Genomic DNA, 19,220 nt, shown 5'->3' with positions numbered 1-19,220 from the left:
ACAACAAGCAAACACACAAGGGAGATCAGATTAAAAATAGTCCTTGAAGGATGCAGCATTGAAGAAAACAACAACATGCATCACTTGCACCACCATCAAGGGCGTATACCTGTATACTAGAAAGGTGCCAGAAAAGGGCCTGCTCATGGACTTTTTGTGCCACTCCCATTGGTATTCATGCCAGGACCACCAGACTTAAAAACAGTTACTGCTCCCAAGCTGTCAGGTTAGCCAACACCTCCAGCCATTAATCCACCTCTCCACCACAATTTCATCATTTCCTGTGAAAGGTGACTCATATACAGAATCTCCTGTACCTACTGTCACTTTATGTACATACAATCAATCCATGTATATAAGCGAATCTTATGTATATATGGCCACTCTCGACAGTTATTTCTGTTTATTGTGTTTTTTTGTTGTGTTCTTTATTTGCGTGTTTTTTTCTGTTGCATCAGGTCTGGAGTAATCATCATTTCATTGTCCTCCACACTTGTGTACTACAAATGACAATAAACAATTTTGTGTCTTGAATGGTAACAGCTTCCCTTTCATATTCTTATGGACATTATAAATTCCCCGATTGCCCAGGACTCTTACTGAAAAAGGAGAATGTATCTCCCAGGTGTATTTTGGGCATGAACATTCCTGCTACTCTCATCAAAAGTAGGGATGCTCATATTTAGTGGGTTGTTCATCAGAAGCAGTGTATTGTAATTACAAATAATTCTTTTCAGACACATTCTTTTTCTTGATCTCCCCATTTGTGTTTTCTTGTACGAAGCAAAGGCCTATTATATCTGTAGCTCTGGATTCCAAGTGTTTTTCCAATCATAGCAAGCACCTCGCCACCCTATGAGATCCATAAGATATAGGAGAAAAATTAGGCCATTCAGCTTATTGCAGTCTGCACTGCCGTTCAATGATGGCTGATTGTTTTTCTCAACACCATTATCCCACCTTCTCCCCATAACCCTTACCCGGCTTATCAATCAAGAGCCTATTGATTTCTTTCTTAAATATATCCAATTACTTTGCTTCCACTGCCTACTGTGACAACAAATTTCACAGATTCTCCATGCTCTGGCTAAAGAAGTTCCTTCTGATCTTAGTTTTAAAAGGAGGATATCCTTGATTCTGAGGTTGGCCCTCAGATCCAGGATTCTGCTACTAATGGAATCATCCTCTCTGCAGCAACTCTGTGGAGGATTTCAGTATTGGGTAGGTTTCAATTACCTCCTACCCCCATCTTTTGGAACCCCAGTGAATATCAATCATCTTTCATTCCTGAGTTAATCCTCTGGACACACTCCAGGGCCAGGACACCTTTCCTTGGGTACTAGGCACAAAACTGATCACAATATTCCAAATGCCTTATAAAGTCTCAGCAAACGTCTTTGCTGTTACATTCTAGTCCCCTTGAAATAAATGCCAAGTTTGTATTTGCCTACTTTACTACTAGGACCTAGATTGCTTGAGCCTTGTCAACCATCTTTTCTCCAGGAGGAATTGTGAAAGACTCCAAAGTTGCTGAAAGGGTAGAAGTTGAGAGATATTCATCCAGCTGTTTTAGGAAAACTGAATGATGGTGAAGGCCATGGCAACTGACAGTAACACAAAATAAAGCTGTTTATCACTGTAAAATCTGCTACATTTAGCTGTATCTGTCATAAGGGGACAGGAGGTTGGACCCAAGTGCAGGACGCAGGCACTGAAGTACTAGGGGCAGGACAGGAACAACTAAATGATAGACAAGATGTGGTGACCATGGTGTGCATGAGGGACATGACATTCAAGGTGATTCTGGGGTTCTGGGAGAATCTTAGAGTTCAGGCAGGGCAGGATCCCAGAGTTCACTGGGTGGGCCACATAACTCCTGGGCAGGGATCGGACCTCCCAGGCAGGAACACAGGGGCCTGGGCAGGTCACGGGACACCTGAGTAGGTAGCAAGGCACAACCCATCAACAACAAGCGATAGGTAGGGGCAGAGACCTCTGGGCAGGCCACATAACTCCTAGGCAGGGCCCAGACCTCCCAGGCAGGAACACAGGGGGCTTTACCAGGTCACAGGGCACCTGGGTAGATTGCAGGGCACTACCCATCAGCAGCAAGGGATGGAAGGGGCAGAGTCCCCCACCAGGCAACAGCAGTCCAGCCAGGCTTGCCCAACAGAGGCAAGAGATAGGAAGGGAACTAAGTCCAGGGTGACTGCCAGACACTCAAAGAACTCATCTTTAAAGAGGGGAACACCAGGACAATCCCCAACTCCACTCAGTCCCAGAGCCCCCTATATACGGGCATCAGGTGTGCCTCCTTGAGCCCAAACAAGCCACGATGATCCAAAGGTGTGACTAATTGGGCTCAAGGGTGAAAAGAGGGACGGTTACAAGACCCGGAGTCTGCGGACTGGATCAAGACCCGGAATGCGGGCTCCGGGCTGGACCATAACAGTTTCAGGCTGAAACGGGAATATTTAATCGTATCCATTGAGAGTACTGCTGCTACAATATTTGCTGACGATACAACCATTGTTGGTAGAATCTCAGGTGGCGACGAGAGGGTGTACTGGAGCGAGATATGCCGACTAGTGGAGTGGTGCTGCAGCAACAACCTGGCACTCAACGTCAGTAGATGAAAGAGCTGATTGTGGACTTTGGGAAGGGTAAGATGAAGGAACACATACCAATCCTCATAGAGGTATTAGAAGTGGAGAGCGTGAGCGATTTCAGGTTTCTGGGTGTGAAGATTTCTGAGGATCTAACCTGCTCCCAACATATTGCCGTAGTTATAAAGAAGGCAAGACAGCCTTCAAACTTTGTAGAGATTTTGCATGTCAGCAAATACACTCAATAACTTCTATTGTTGTTCTGTGGAGAACATTCTGACAGGCTGCATCACTGTCTGGTCTGGCGGGGGTGGGGGCAGGCTACTGCACAGGACCGAAAGAAGCTGCAGAAGGTTGTAAATCTGGTCAGCTCCATCTTGGGTACTCGCCTACAAAGTACCCAGGACATCATCAGGGAGCGGTGTCTCAGAAAGCCAGCATCCATTATTAAGGACCTCCAGCACCCAGGGCATGCCCTTTCTCACTGTTACCATCAGGTAGGAGATACAGAAGCCTGAAGGCACACACACAGCAATTCAGGAACAGCTTCTTCCCCTCTGTCATCTGATTCCTAAATGGACATTGAATCCTTGGACACTACCTCATTTTGTTTTATATACAGTATTTCTGTTTTTGCACGTTTAAAAAAATTTATTTAATATACTTATACTGTATTCAACCTAATTATTATTATTTATTTTATTTCCTCGTCTATATTATGTATTGCAGTGAACTGCTGCTGCTAAGTTAACAAATTTCACTTCACATGCCGTTGATAATAAACCTGATTCTGATTTGTTGATTGAGGAATGGAAAAATCGCATCACATCGGGCCAGCAAGGAGTAAGGATTGAAGTCATTTAACAAAACATAAATGACATCAAGTTAATTGCTTTTGTGGAAGATGCCTCTTGCGGGGCATTTAAACAAATATGTAACTGCTGGTCTGTCGCTAACAGAGAGCGAACTGTGGCTGAAGGGAGGGTTCACGGGAATCAGGTTGCAATTGAAACCGATACTGGAATACATGAAATTACCTCTCAATACCTTGCCACAGTCACCAACTCTCCATTTGGCACAATTCCACCCCTCCGCCCTGCTGGCAAAGTGAGCTTATCTGTCCGGAGCTTCCGTATCAGCTAGAAACCAGAAACATGATATTTACATTTTCGATTTCGGATTCCGAGGAAATGAAACCTTAGTCGTTCAACGCGATTGGCGGACGTCACTATCTCTGCGAATCGTATCACTATTAATACGCATCGTCTAGGGTTTAAATAAACTGCTGGCGAGGAAAAATATAGCGATCAGTAACACTCGGAGAACAAAGTAAAACTCCAAATATGTACGGGGCGTTTATTTGCATTAAATTCCTGTTGCAAGCTTGCCTCCATAAGGTAGGCGAAGTGTCACGATGGGTGAAGAAGCTGATAGCATTATGCGCGTTTGGGATCGGTGAGATGGGACGATTAAAAGTGAAAAGGAGCGGAGAGCGTGCAAACATTCCTCTCAGTGTCAATTACCACTTCACCCGTCAGTGCAACTACAAATGCGGCTTCTGTTTCCACACGGCCAAAACATCGTTTGTGCTGCCTCTGGAGGAAGCCAAAGGGGGACTGAAGTTGCTGAAAACAGCTGGTAAGTAGCAGCAGAAGTAGAGACTGCAATGTGCAGCACCACTTGATTCAGTTTAATCTGCATACTGTTGTATATATCAAAGTCCGATAGCTGAGCAATGCACCTCTGATTAGGAATAGGCTAAGGAACTTTTTCCCTGCTGTATTTGTTTAGTGTCATTACTACCTGACGTCAAGTAGAAATGCTTATTGGATGGGTGTGTTAAAGTTACAATAACGGGCAGAAGTACAGCACGGCAATGCACAGTTGAAGTAACATAGTGTTAAAATGCAGCCGGCGTGGGATGACAAGTCAAATCGGGATCCTGAGGACTTGTGGAATCTGTGTGGTGGTTTCTTTCGAACTTATAGTCTTTTAACATTTTCAGAATCAGAATCAGACTTTAATCGCCAAGTACCTATGCACATACAAGGAATTTACTTCCGGCAGATGTTGTCTCTCTGCTCATAACAATAATAATGATAGATATAAATGAAAATATAGATTATACATACAGGTAGTGCAATCCAAGTAATAGTTAGCTGACAGTAACCGGCAGTTAACTGTTCAGCAAAGTGACCGCAGTAGGGAAAAAACTTCTCCAGTGCCTATTAGTCTTAGTTTGGAGGGATCTGAAGCGCCTACCAGACGGAAGCAGATCAAACAGTCCAGTGCGCAGGATGGGAGGAGTCCTTTATGATGTTCCCCGCCCTCTTCTTCAACCTGGAAGAGTACAGGTCCACAATAGAGGGCAGGGAGGCTCCAATGATGCACTCGGCAGTCCTCACTGTGTGCTGTAGTCTGGTTCTATTTTTGGACTATTTTTACTGTGCCCATGGTCTGTTTTTTAAAAAAAATCAATTATGCTATTGTTTGCACTGCTGTAACTATATGTTGTAACTATGTGGTTTTGTGCAGGTCTTGTAGCTTTAGTTTTTGGTCTTGTTTTGTCTGGTGGATTTGGAGCTTCTTTCTGCGGAACGCGCCAAGATGGTAGCGCGATATTAATATGCAGCAGCCTCTCCGGACTCTGGATTGGGGATTGCCAAATGTTATGTGGATTTTCTGGTGTAGTCTGTTTTGTCATATGCTTTTGTAATATCATTCTGGAGGAACGTTGTCTCATTTTTTAACTGCATTGCATTTGTGGTTTCTAAATGACAGTAATATGAATCTGAATCATGGCGAGCGTGGAAGTAAAGGTAGGTTGGTGTCAGGTGATGTTTTGATTGACTGCTTGACCAGAGAAAACGAGATGTTAGTTCATGAGCAAGTATATAAAATCAGATAGAGCAGGACGCAGTACAGTTCAAATTTGTGCTCACCATGATCAGTGTGCCAAGAAGTGGGTCCAATCCTGAAATAATGGGGCTTTGCCAGTATGAACTCAATCCCCTCTAAAAATGCAGGGTTAATAAGTTAATAACTAGCATTGCATTAACTGCAAAAAGAGGGGAAAACTTGGATTGACTGAAAATAGAACACAGAATATAGAAAATCTACAGCATGTTACAGGTCCTTCAACCCACAATGTTGTGCCGACCATGTAAACTACTGCAGAAGCTGCCTAGAATTTCTGCATAGCCCCCTATTTTTCTAAGCTCCATATACTTATCTAAGAGTGTCTTAAAAGATCCTATTGTATCCACCTCTACCACCTTTGCTGGCAGTGCATTCCATGCACTCACCACTCTGTGAAAAAAAAGTACCTCTGACATCCCCCTTGTACCTGCTTCTAAGCACCTTAAAACTATGCCTCCTCGTGTTAGCATTTCAGCCCTGGGGAAAAAGCTTCTGGCTAACCACGTGGTCAATGCCTTATACACTTCTGTTGGGTCACCTCTCATCCTCTGTTGCTCCAAGGGGAAAGGCCAAGTTCACTCAACCTGCTCTCATAAGGCATGCTCTTCAATCCAGGCAACATCCTTGTAAATCTCCTCTGTACTCTCTAGCATCCAAATCCTTTCTGTAATGAGGTGAGCAGCACTGGACACAGTACTCCAAGTGGGGTCTAAGGTCATATTTTTTTTAAAATATGGATCCATTCCATATCTTATAAAAATGACATTTTCTGAGCTAATTCTTTTGAAGTGCCCGACAGTTGCACAGGTAAAGTGGTTACTGATGACAACTTTACTATTTTTTCAGATGACTAGATTCACTTTGATGTCTATATATTCTAACGATATAGGTTCATTTATCTATTCTGTAAAACAAAGGCTGGCAGGGCAACACTGATATTTTTGCCATCTACTAGCTTCATATAATTTGATTTTTAATCATGTTTTTCTCTTGTCCAGGTATGGAGAAAATAAACTTTTCAGGAGGAGAACCTTTTCTACACGATCGTGGGGAGTTCCTAGGAAAGCTGGTGCGATATTGTAAACAGGAACTCAACCTGCCCAGTGTCAGCATTGTTAGTAATGGGAGCCGAATCACTGAGAAATGGTTTAAAAACTATGGTAATTTTTTTATTGCCCCTACAAACTAGGACATTTGGGACATAGTTGACTTTCTATAACAAAACACTTAAATAAAATACAAAGGCATATACTCTTCTAATAAGCCATATGATAGATTTACTTTAGATGTTGAACAAAGGCATCTAGAATACCAATGCTTTGTAACCAAGGTGAACAGAGGTTTAGTTTTTGAGATACAGCATGGAATGGATGGCTTTGTTGCCAAGTTTGTAGATGATATGAAGATTGGTGGAAGGGCAGGTAGTGTTGAGGAAACAGGTAGGCTGCAGAAGGACTTACAAGAATTAGGAGAATGGGCAAGAAAGTGGTAAATGAAATACAATGTTGGAAAATGCATGGTCATGCTCTTTGGTGGTAGAAATAAATGTGCGGACAGGGAGAAGATCCAGGAATCTGAGATTCAGAGGGACTTGGGAGTCCTTGTGCAGATCAGCCTGAAGGTTGCTTGCAGGTTGAGTCAGTGGTGAGGAAGGCAAATGCCTTGTTAGCATTCATTTCAAGAGGTCTAGAATACAAGAACAGGGATGGAATGCTGAGGCTTTTTAAGGCACTGGTGAGGCCTCACCTTGAGTATTGTGCACATCTTTTCATGTTAGAAAAAATGTGCTGGCATTGGAGAAGGTCCTGAGGAGGTTCACAAGGATGATTCTGGGAATGAAAGGGTTGTAATACGAGGAATGTTTGATGGCTCTGGGTCTGTATTTGCTGGAATTCAGAAGGATGAGGGGGATCTCATTGAAACCTTTCGAATGTTGAAAGGCTTAGACAGTTTAGATATGGAAAGGATGTTTCCCATAGTGGGAGAGTCTAGGACAAGAGGGCACAGCTTCAAGATAGAGAGGCGCCCTTTCAAAACAGAGATGCGGAGAAATTTCTTTAGCCGAAGGGTGGTGAACTTGCGGAATTTGTTGCCATTTGCAGCTGAGGAGGCCAGGTTGTTGGGTGTATTAAAGGCAGAGATTGATTGGATATGACATCAAAGGCTACAAGGAGAAGGCCGGGAGCTGATGTTGAGGAGGAGATAGAAAAAAATAGATCAGCCATGATTGAATGCGGAGCAGACTGGATAGACCAGAGGGCCTAATCCTGCTTCTATGTCTTTTGGTCTTAAGGAATAGGCCCTTCTGGCCCTTGGAGCCATGCTGCCCAGCAATTCCCCATTTAATCCTAGCCCAATCAACTTATGACGACCAATTAACTACCAACCAGTACATCTTTGTACTGTGGGAGGAAATCCACGCGGTCATGGGGAGAACATACAAACTCATAGGCAGCGGCGGGAATTGAACCCCATTCACCTTTACTGTGCTGTGTTAACCACTACACTACATGGCTGCCCATTGACATATTTTGATTTTACCTCTCTAACCTCAATAGGAAGTACCTGAATTGTGCCTGTCACTCTGTTGGGAATCACAATTGCTAAATGTCTATTGTATGCTAAATTTGTGTATGTTATAGCGTGACAATTAGTCTTTATTAGATGAACTCCTGGGCATAACTGGGACCAAAGAGCCAAAAATGCCATTCTGTTCTAAACTTGCAGTCTTGAGAAAAATGATTCAATGGAAGTATTTGTCAAGTAAATGCCAACCTTGTCTAAGGCAAAGAATAAGATGAGGCCACCCTAAGGGTGGAGGAGCAACACTTTGTATACTCTCTGGGTAGCCTCCAACCTGATTGCTTGAATATCTCTTTCACCTTCCAGTTAAAAAAATTTCCCTCCCCCTCCACTCTTCTATTCCCCACTCTGGTCTCTTACATCTTCTCACCTGCTAATCACTATGGGTTCCCTCCTCCTTGTCTTTCTCCTATAGTCCACTCTTCTCTCCAATCAGATTTTTTCTAGCCCATTACCTTTCCCACCACCTGGCTTCACCTATCACCTTCTAGCTATCCTTATTCCCTTTCCCCCACCTTTTTATTCTGGCTTTTTCCTGCTTTCTTTCCAATCCTGAAGAAGGGTCTTGGGCAGAAACGTTGATTGTTTATTCATTTCCATGGATGCTGCCTGACTTGCTAAGTTCTCCGGCATTTTGTGTGTGTTTCTTAATTGAATTCTTTTAACTCAACCCTTTGAAGTACTGTTTGATTCCATAATACTTCTTGCAACCACACTTGCCAAACAGAAATTAATTAACTTGTACAAGAGGTGCCAATCAGCTCCTCCAACCAGCAAACCATAAAGCACAATATATATAATCAAAGCAACACACACAAAATGCTGGAGGAACTCAGCTGGCCAGGCGTAATCTATGGAAATGAATAAGCAGCTGTCCTTTCAGACTGGAAAGGAAGGGGAAAGATCCCGGCATCCTCTGAAAGGAATCTGTATGTCCACCCCATGGAATGCATGGGTTTTCTCTGGGTTTCCAGTTTCCTCCCACAGTCCAAAGATGTACTGTTTAGGTTAATTGGTCATTGTAAATTTTCTCATGATTAGGTTAGGGTTTAATTGGTTGGTGCTGGGTGCTGTGGCTCGAAAGGCCTGTATCTCTATATAAATATGATGCCAGAATAAGAAGGTGCAAGGAGGAGGAGTATAAGCTAGAGGTGATAGATGAAGTCAGGTGGGTGGGGTAGGAGGGATGAAGTAAGAAGCTGGGAGATGATAAATGGAAAAGGCTAAAGGGCTGGAGAAGAAGGAATCTGACAGGAGGGTCAAGTGGACCATGGGAGAAAGGGAAGGAGGGGCAACAGGGGGAGATGATAGGTGAGAAGAAGAGGGAAGGGGGGCAGTGTTGAAAAATGAAGAAGAGGGGAAAATTACTAGAATTTGGAAACATGTTCATGCCATCAGGTTGGAGGCTACCTAGATGGAATATAAAGTCTTGCTCCTCCAACTTGAGAGTTGTCTCATTGTGGCAGAAGTGGAGGCTGTGGGATGAGATGATGGAATGGGAATGGGGATTGGAATTGAAATTGTTGACCACTGAGCAATCTTGGTTTTTGAGGATGGAGCAAAATGCCCCCCCCCCCCCCAGTCTACACTGGGTCTCACCCATGTAGAGAGGAGTATGTGATGGGAGCACCCAATACAGTAGGTAACACCAAAAAATTAGCAGGTGAAATGTTGCCTCATCTGGAAGGACTATTTGGGACCCTGAATGGAGGTGAGGGAGGAGGTGAATGGGAAGGTGTAGTATTTCTGCTGCTTACAGGAACAAGTGTCAGGAGATGAATTAGTGGGGAGGAATGAAAGGACAAAGGAGTCACGGAGGGAGTGATAGCTGTTGAAAGCAGAGAGTGAGGGGGAGGTAAAGATGTATTTGGTGGTAGGGTCTTGTTGAAGTTGATGGAAGTTATGGAGAATCATGTTGTGGATGCCAAGGCTCATGGGGAGGTAGGTGAGGTCAAAAGGACCCTTTTAAAGTGACATGAAGATGGGGTGAGCATGGATATCCAGGGAATGGAGACAATGCAGATAGGGCAGTATGAAATAGAGCAGGAAGGAAAACACCGTTGTATGGAGACGGAGGACGTATTTGAAGACCTGGGAAGGAAAGCCTCATCTTGCGAACAGATGTTGCAGAGATGAAGAGACTAAGTGGAGGGAAAGGCATTTTTACAGGAGTTAAGAGTGGGAGACAGGATAGCCCATGACCACCTTGACTATACCTCTTGCCACTCTGTCTTCTGTAAAAATGCCATTCCCTTTTCAAGCAAAAACAATTATTGCTATTTTCCAGTTTTAAAAAGTAATGCTGATGAATAACAGATTATATCAAATGTTTATTGTTTATAGGTGAGGATTTGGACATTTTGGCTATTTCATGCGACAGTTTTAATGAAGAAACCAATCGTCTTATTGGTCGTGGGCAGGGGAAGCAAAATCACATTGAGAACCTCTACAAGATCAGAAAGTGGTGCAGGGATTACAAAGTGGCTTTCAAAATCAACTCTGTCATTAACAGATTCAATATTGAGGAGGATATGACAGAACAAATCAGGAGTCTGGATCCAATCAGGTGGAAGGTAATTCAAATAATTTCTATTTAAAACTTAAGAAAATGGACAGAATTTGACCATGGTGAGAAGTGGTTGTAGGAAGTGGCATTGTAATTTGGGGTCACTTTAAAATTACCAAGTTAAGCTGCAGGCAATTCTACTTGCTGAAATGGACCAAATATTTTGATAAATTTGGAGTCCTTTGCCATCACTTTCTTAGTGATAGGGAATTAATGTAAGCCTGCCGGCAATGCTCAAATCCAAAAAATAAGAACAGATTAAAAATAAAATATGTGTAACAGATCTTTCACTCTCCCTTTCAGTTTGGAATATCGATCTAACTTGGCACTCCTCCACCCCACCTCTGCTTTATACTTTGGTGTGAAATGGGGCTTGGTGCTTAGTTGACACACTGTTTCACTGGGGTAGTGTTCATTCTAGCAGGATGACACAAATACTGCTTGTACAATTATGTATTAACACATCATGTTGTGCAGCATTATCACTTACCTGAGGGCCTCAATAGTACAAATGGAATAGTATATCTTGTGGCTCTAGGAAAACTGTGGAATTTAAGAAGACCTAACAAAAAGAGGAAGTTAATGACTTTTTTTTAATTGCAACTGGTTGTAGAAGAACAGTCGAAAAGCAGTTTAAGATGCTTCATGTCTTAGAGTCCAGAATTGAATCTTCATGCTCTCTGAATGTATTTATTAAATCTGTAGTTTATTTAGATGATTTTTGGAGAATGAAGCAGAACTATTGTGGAATATTGTGTGAAGATCTGGTCACCATACTATAGGAAGACTGCAATTAGGGTGGGGGTGCGGGTGCAGAAGAGATTCATGAGAATGTTTCCAGAACTGGCCGGCTTGAATTATGAGATAATGGATAAGCTGGGCAATTTTCCCTTGTACTGAAGGATGTTGAGGGGTAACCTTAATACAGCTTTATAAAGTCATGAAGAGCATTGGTAAGATAGTTGATTACAGTCTTTTACCATAAAAGATAGGGGCGTCTAAAGCTGAAGGGTTAGATTTAAGCTTTTCCACAGAAAGGATGTTGGGGCTATATGGAATGAGCTGCCAAAGAAGTTGGTAGAGGCAAGAACAATTACAGCATGTAAAAGTCATTTGGACAGGTACATTGGCAGGAAATTGACTTCGGTTAAAAGCAAGCAAATGGGTCTCGTGCAGAAAGACACCTTTATTGAAATGCAATAGTAGAGTTTACAATCCTGTCATCATGCTGTATGTCTATGACTCAGTTTGCAATTATTGCAACAAGCAAGAATAATATGGAGCAGGAAAGTTTGTCTTCTGCATTTAATAAGATTATCTCTGCTGCCTTTGCTTGCAGTAATGTTTCACTCCTTGCTTATCAAGTCTCTACTTTGAAAGACTCTTGTTTCCACTGTACTTTGAGGGAGAAAATTTCCAAACACTTCCAAGATCTCCGAGAGAAAAAAAAGAATCACTTTATGCGTTAAGTGAATGATACCCTTAATTTCAGATGGTGGCACCTGTTTCTGGATTCTTCAATAGAATGAAATACCCTGTCCATGTACACATTGTGTATGTGAAGAGAATCCAAGATGTTTCAATTAAATTACATTTTATTCTTTGAATTTCAGATAAAACTCATCCTCTTGAACCTCTATTTGGAAGACTGATTTCTAGCAGTAATAATGTCCTTGTTTTGGGCTTCAGTCTAATTCCAGTCTAATACAATGCTTTGGAAGTATTGAATTGGCTTTATTACTTACATCCTTCATATACATGAGGAGTAAAAATCTTTATGCTACATCTCCATCTAAATGTGCAAAGTGCAATTTATAATATAGTATGTACAACAGGATAGACAATATAACATAGAAATATAGTTGTGTCAGCATGAGTTAAGCGTCTGATGACCTGGTTGAAGAAGCTGTCCCAGAGCCTGTTGGTCCTGGCTTTTATGCTGCTATACTGTTTTCCGGATGGTAGCAGCTGGAACAGTTTGTGGTTGGGGTGACTCAGGTCCCCAATGATACTTTGGGCTCTTTCTACACACCTGTCTCTGTAAATGTCCTGAATAGTGTGAAGTTCACATCTACAGATGTGCTGGACTGTCCACTCTCTGCAGAGCCCTGTGATTGAGGGAGGTACAGTACCCATACCAGGCAGTGATGCAGCCAGTCAGGATGCTCCCAATTGTGCCCTTGTAGAAAGTTCTTAGGATCTGGGGGCCCACACCAAACTTCTTCAACCGTCTGAGGTGAAAGAGGTGCTGTGGTGCCTTTTTCATCATGCGGCTAATACTTTGTATGTACAGAGCACGTGAGATCCTTGGTGATGTTAAAACAGGAGGGCAGGGGAAGCAGAAATACACTCAAAATATTGAACTGTATTTAAATGTTGGAATGAATTGCTGGTTAACAGAATTTGAAGTGAAATGACATAAACTGGGTTATGTCAGACAATTCTTCAGTCACCGGTGATGGTCAGGGAATGTGCAGATGGTGAATGAGTAACTTGTTCTGTTGGGCCCAGTGGTTATACTGAAGGTAATACTGCAGCTCATTTCATTAGGAGTTTGAGGAGAATTGGTATAGCATCAAAGACACTCACAAATTTCTACAGAGGTACTATGGAGAGTATTCTAACTAGTTCCATCTCAATCTTGTATGGAGGGCCCACTGCACAGGATCAGAGGAAGCTGAAAACCTAGCCAGCATTATCATGGGCACTAGCCTCCTCAGCATCCAGGATACCTTCAAAAGGTAATGCCTCAAAAAAGCAGAATCCATCATTAAGCACCCTCTCGTCCAGGACATGTCCTCTACCATTGAACACTCAACACTTCAGGAATACCTTCTTCCTCTCGGCCATCAGATTTCCGTATAGACAATGAGCCCATGAACACCACCTCAGTATTTTTCCCTCTCTTTTTGTACTGCTTATTTATTTTGTTTTGTACTTCTTACTGTAATTTATAGTTGCAATGTCCTGCTGCTGCAAAACAGCAAATTTCACAACAGTTTCTGATTCTGATTTTATCTAGAAACGTCACAAATATTTATCAGATGACTATACTTTATTGCTGAAGTTAAGAGAATGAAAATACGTGGAAGTCACTTTCCTCTCACAAATCCATTCAACTCAGGTTGAATGTAAGACATTACATGCAGCTTAATGTTAACTTGCAATTAGTGGTTAGTATTATTTAGAGAGGCAATTTGAATGCAGGTAATCAGAGAGCATAACATTGTAGGTAACCAGGAACATGCCCTGGATGATTGATTTACCCAGTTAGGTTTGTAGCAATGTATCCAACATAATAGATTAACTTACTTTATTCAATACAGGTATTTCAGTGCTTATTGATTGATGGAGAGAATGCTGGAGAAGATGCTTTAAGACATGCAGAGACATTTGTTATCGACAATGAAGACTTCCAGAGGTTCCTGGGTCGGCATAAGGATGTCAAATGCCTTGTCCCCGAATCCAATGAGAAGGTAAGGTGTACAGTGTAAAACTCAGAACTGAAACTACCCAATGAGTACTGCAATTATTATATAATTACATACTTCTGTGATAGTTTAGATTGTTTCTTTCCCTTCTTATTTGTCACTCAGCATTTCTGATCTCATTAGTTTGCTGTATATTCCGTTAAAATGAGTATTTTCAGGACCTTTGCTATCACAATTTAAACATTTTTTCTGCACTACTGCAAGATGTTGATGGATCTACTACAAATATCACACTTGTAGACACATCTGAGTCTCCACTATGTTGCAGGTAAAATTTGATGTCTGATGATGCCTTTTGTGATTTCAAAGGAAAGTTAATCCCCTCCAATGATTTCTACTCAAAATGACAAAGATTCACTGAAAATTCAAGATATATTCTTAGTATATCCATAATATGCAGACTATCAAGGGTACTGCTGTTACAGTGTAGACTGAAGTAAAATTGAAAAATTATGTTATGCCCTTTCTTTAGGTTTAATTACCTACTGGCATTTCAACTGCTGTCGTCTCAATATTAAGAACATTCCTATATAAATAGCATAATCTTAGATTTATCTGTATCTCCTCAATATTTGTTGCTTTGCTTTGTTCTAGTTTTAATTCTTATTCATAGATATGTGATTAAAAATGAATAACTGTTAAATAACATAGATTTTGTTCTCTCCAGATGCGAGATTCCTACCTCATTCTTGATGAATATGTAAGTAGTGCTTTATTACAATTGCAATGCCCTCCTGTCTAGTTCCCTCTATTAAATATTGTGTAAAAATTATCCTAGTCATTTCTCAGTACTATTACAATGGAATTTTTGGGCAATAAGATCAGTTTTACATTATGAGAAATCCTTAGTGATATTATATGTAGTATTTCATTCTATAATTTTAAGGGGAAACTACCCAGAAGTTGTACTTTTTGCCATCTGAATTTATATTTAACAATTTAAGGAGTGACGGGAAACACTGGAGCTTTTTTGTATGTTTTAAAATATGTTTGCAATTGATATAGATGGAGGTTTGTTCAGATGCATCTTCGTTTTTACATTTTTATGATCTTATTTACCAATATCACAATGAAGCTTAATTATTCCTCTTGTTTATGATTGAGAAAATGGGAGTCTTGAAGATTTTGCATGGAGTCCAGCAGTACAGATGAGCTTTTATGCTCAGGAATCTGCCCTAAGGCTCTCTGTCAGGAGAAACCTGGGGGAGTATCTGTCAGCCCATTCTTATCATTGGTAGTTTAAGGGTAGGGAAGAAGAGACACAAGTACAAACACTTTTCTGTAGATATGAAAATATATTACTTAAATGAAGTTTAAGATACTAGTTTTTATTTGCTAAGCCAACTTGCAAAATTCTTTTATACTTACTTTTCAATATTTCTGCTTATGAGCAATATTCAGAAAGATTAAAATCCCTTGTATGGCTTAGACAGCTGGCAAAACGCATGTCTTAACTCGCAGTCAGAAGCTTTTCAGAGGAGTTTTGTGGGCATACTTGGGCCTGGTGTATCTTAAAACTTAAATTCAGAGGGATTAGAGGGAAATGCAGGCAAGTTATGAATGTAGATAGGTATTTTGGTTGGTATGCACAAATTGAAGTAAAAGGTCTGTTCCCATGCAATGAAACTATGAATGTATTAATTTATGAAATACATTATTCACAATACGGGGATATCCAATCGTATATATGACAAATGATGCATGCTAATAGGAATTTTATTTTCATGCCTTTACTCAGTTATTTTCTGAATGTTCTGTTAATATTTTTCAGATGCGCTTCCTAGATTGCACAAGAGGTAGAAAAGATCCATCCAAATCCATCCTTGATGTCGGCGTGGAGAACGCTATAAAGTTTAGTGGGTTTGATGAGAAGATGTTTTTTAAACGTGGAGGGAAGTACAAATGGAGTAAAGCAGATATGCGGCTGGAATGGTAACTGTTGACTGCTCTTTCAGCCTTGCACACGGGAACAGAACAGTATTCACACCTCAGCTGTACTTTATGCCTTTAATAGCTAAACCTTTGTGTTAAGAGCTGAATGGAGCAAAACCAAAAACTGCAAGATGAACTCTAAATTTCTAGATTGAATTTCAGATACAGTATAGCAGATAAACTTACTGGAAAATAATATGGATTTTTATTCAGAACCGAGCTTCTGGGAGGCTCCGGTACTGATTTTCTGGGTTGCCTTGCTCCTTTCCCCTCTCAGGCCAAGCAAGGCATGGTCCCAACAACAGGTCAAATTCACACCTAGAAGCAAGTCCACCTGCTTCTTACCTGCAGGGCCGGCTTGCTCATCATAACCATCACACCCAGCATATTTCTTGCTCTGTAATGGTGGTTGAAACCTGATTCTGGGTGTGGATGATTGATTCCTCCTTTTGTCTGCACGGTCCACCACATCCTTCACATTTCTTTGGAGAAGGCCACTAAAACCAGTAAGGTTTAATGTGTGAAATGGAGTGAGGGAGTGAGAGTTGAGTACTGAATACTGATATCTCAGGCCAAAATGTTGCAGTAGAGGTTTGCAGTTGCAGTAGGTCCACTACACAACTTCTGTAAAATTGCAATTTGAACAAAGTATTAAGCATAACATTGTTTTTAAACTGTGATATGTATTGCAATATTTCCTGCAATGCTTTTATATTGCAAGTTTTTAAATTGTCTATATTACAAAGTAATTTAAAATCCATGCTCTGATGTTTACTTCTCACCATCATTGAACCACAATAATAGATTCATTACTACAGATACTAGTCAAAGAACATTTATGTATCGAATGTTTTGTATTTCTATTGTACTTAAAATATGTATAGGTCACCATGGACACATCATGATTTGCACCAGCTACTTAAAAAAAATTGAAGGATGAATTTCTGTGTAAATCACATTAGTTTTCACATTGATGTTGTTTCATTGTTATTGTAATCTGTTCATTGCCAATATCGTGCTGCTTATAATCCCCATTTCATTGTGATATAAATTTTAAAAATAATCTTTTGGTCTCCTCACTTACATATTTATCTTTCTGCCTTTCTGCTATAATTTTGCTCCCTTTCCCAATTACCTTTGTACTTCAGTCCTGTACTTCTCTCTAATTTTTGTAAAATACTTTCTCCTGCTCTAACCAACCCTTTCCATTATTTAGCATTTGATAAACATACCCCTTTATGTATTTCTGTGTTGTGTCCCACATATCTTATTCTCTGTTACCCATTTCATCACTTTACCAAGAACATCCCAATCTAAATGATAGTTCACACAAACAAACTTTGAGGATATGTGCAATTAAACCACAGTGATACAGGATATCCTCATAGATCAGAAACATTTCAATTTCAAAAGAATGTTAAGTTGATGTATTTTAGTGTTTCACAGTAAAATGCATCCACGTATCTCGAACAATCTCTGTAAATCACTAGCAATCTATATCCTATGTTATATATATAGTATAATTGCCTAATCTTAACAGAAACCATTCTTACCAGAAACAAAAAAGTATTTTGTGCTTTAGATGGAATTTATACAAACTTGTAAACTAATATAGCTTTAACACAATAAGGTTGATAAGGTACTTCATATGAACAATGTCATACAGGACATAATAGAATGTGATTTTAAGGAACATCTTAAATGGAAGAACCGTAATGACAGATCTTCAGAGTTTGCACCCTGAAGGTATGATGTCAGTTGAGGAATGACAAATGCCCGCTGTGTGCAGAGGGCCAGAGGTGAAGAGCACTAGGGTCCCTGGAGGGTTGTAGGTCCAGAGGAGATTACAGAGAAAAGGAAAAGAGCAGTCAAAAGTCTGAAAATTGCTGTACTGGATGCCAAAGTGCATCATGAATATAGTGATAACTGAACAGGATTTTGGTGCAAGTTAGAATATTAATATTGCTTGTAACTATTGTAAAGTATTTGATTTTTATTATTTTTGATTTTGACTTTGATTTTTTCAGGATTCAATGTATTCAATTTATATTATTGTAAATATATTTTGTATCAAAGTGAATTAACATGTTAATAAAATGATAAAATCTGTGGTGCCTATATGGTATTCAATAACTTTTATTGGAAATTTATTGAGAAAAGCAATACTCATTTAGTTAATATTAAACAGATCTTCATTATTTTTACATAATCTCTGGATTACTCCCAGTGATTATGGCTGAGAATCTGGGCTCAGGGGGAAGGGTTTCAGATTTCTGGATTATTGGAATCTCTTATAGGGAAAGTTATGACCTGTAACAAAGGGTCATGTTAACACCTGAACCCGAGGAGGACCAATATCCTTGCGGGTAAGTTTGCTACAGCTGTTAGGGTTTAACTGAGTTGGCAGGGGGATGGTATTTGGAGTGATAGGGCTGAGGATGGGGCAGTTTGTATACAAATAGATGCAGTGTGTGATGAGTTTGTGAGGAAGGAGAAGCGGATCATCCGATCGTCATAAGAGATTCCAATAATCCAGAAATCTGAAACCCTGCCCCCTGCATCCCAGATTGTCACTGGGATGAGGTGAAACGTAACATGGGGGCAAAATTGAAGAGGGTGATGAATACAGAGAAAAAGGCATTATATTTGAATGTACACAGTATAAGGTAAATGATCTTGTAGCACAGATTGGTAGGTATGATGATGTCATCTGCCAGTCATGGCTGAAGATCATAGTTGTGAGCTTAACATCCAAGGATGTACTTTGTATCGAACAGCTGTACAGGTAGGCAGAAGGGGTGGGTGACTCTGTTGCTCAAAAATGAAATTACATCCCTAGAAAGAGGTGACATAGGATCAGAACATGTAGAATCCTCAACAGTAAAGTTAAAATGCAAGAGTAAAAAAAACCCAAATAGTAGTCAGGATGTGGGATATAAATTTCAACAGGAAATAGAAAAAGCATGTAATGAGGGTAATGTTATAATAGTCATGGGGGATTTCAATTGCAGGTTGATTGGGAAAATTGGTGCTGGATCACAAGAGAACAAATTTGTAGAATGCCTATGTAATTGCTTTGTAGAGTAACTTGTGGCTGTGCTCACTAGAGGAAAGTCTAGATTG

General features: G+C 40.5%; 1 protein-coding gene across 1 annotated transcript; it reads left to right on the top strand.

Moving 5' to 3' along the window:
• Positions 1–3,836: 3,836 nt before the first annotated feature.
• Positions 3,837–18,199, top strand: rsad2 (radical S-adenosyl methionine domain containing 2). The gene is made up of 6 exons (XM_073056860.1): positions 3,837–4,244; positions 6,524–6,685; positions 10,452–10,681; positions 14,001–14,150; positions 14,833–14,865; positions 15,937–18,199. Exons 1-6 carry the CDS (start codon positions 3,950–3,952, stop codon positions 16,099–16,101), a joined length of 1,035 nt encoding a protein of 344 aa, XP_072912961.1. The 5' UTR covers positions 3,837–3,949; the 3' UTR covers positions 16,102–18,199.
• The last annotated feature ends 1,021 nt before the right edge of the window (positions 18,200–19,220 follow it).

Source organism: Hemitrygon akajei, chromosome 9 (assembly GCF_048418815.1).
Source record: "Hemitrygon akajei chromosome 9, sHemAka1.3, whole genome shotgun sequence".
In the NCBI taxonomy this organism is placed as follows: domain Eukaryota; kingdom Metazoa; phylum Chordata; class Chondrichthyes; order Myliobatiformes; family Dasyatidae; genus Hemitrygon; species Hemitrygon akajei.
Note: the sequence above shows the minus strand (reverse complement) of the source record. Positions and strands in the feature narration are given on the sequence as shown.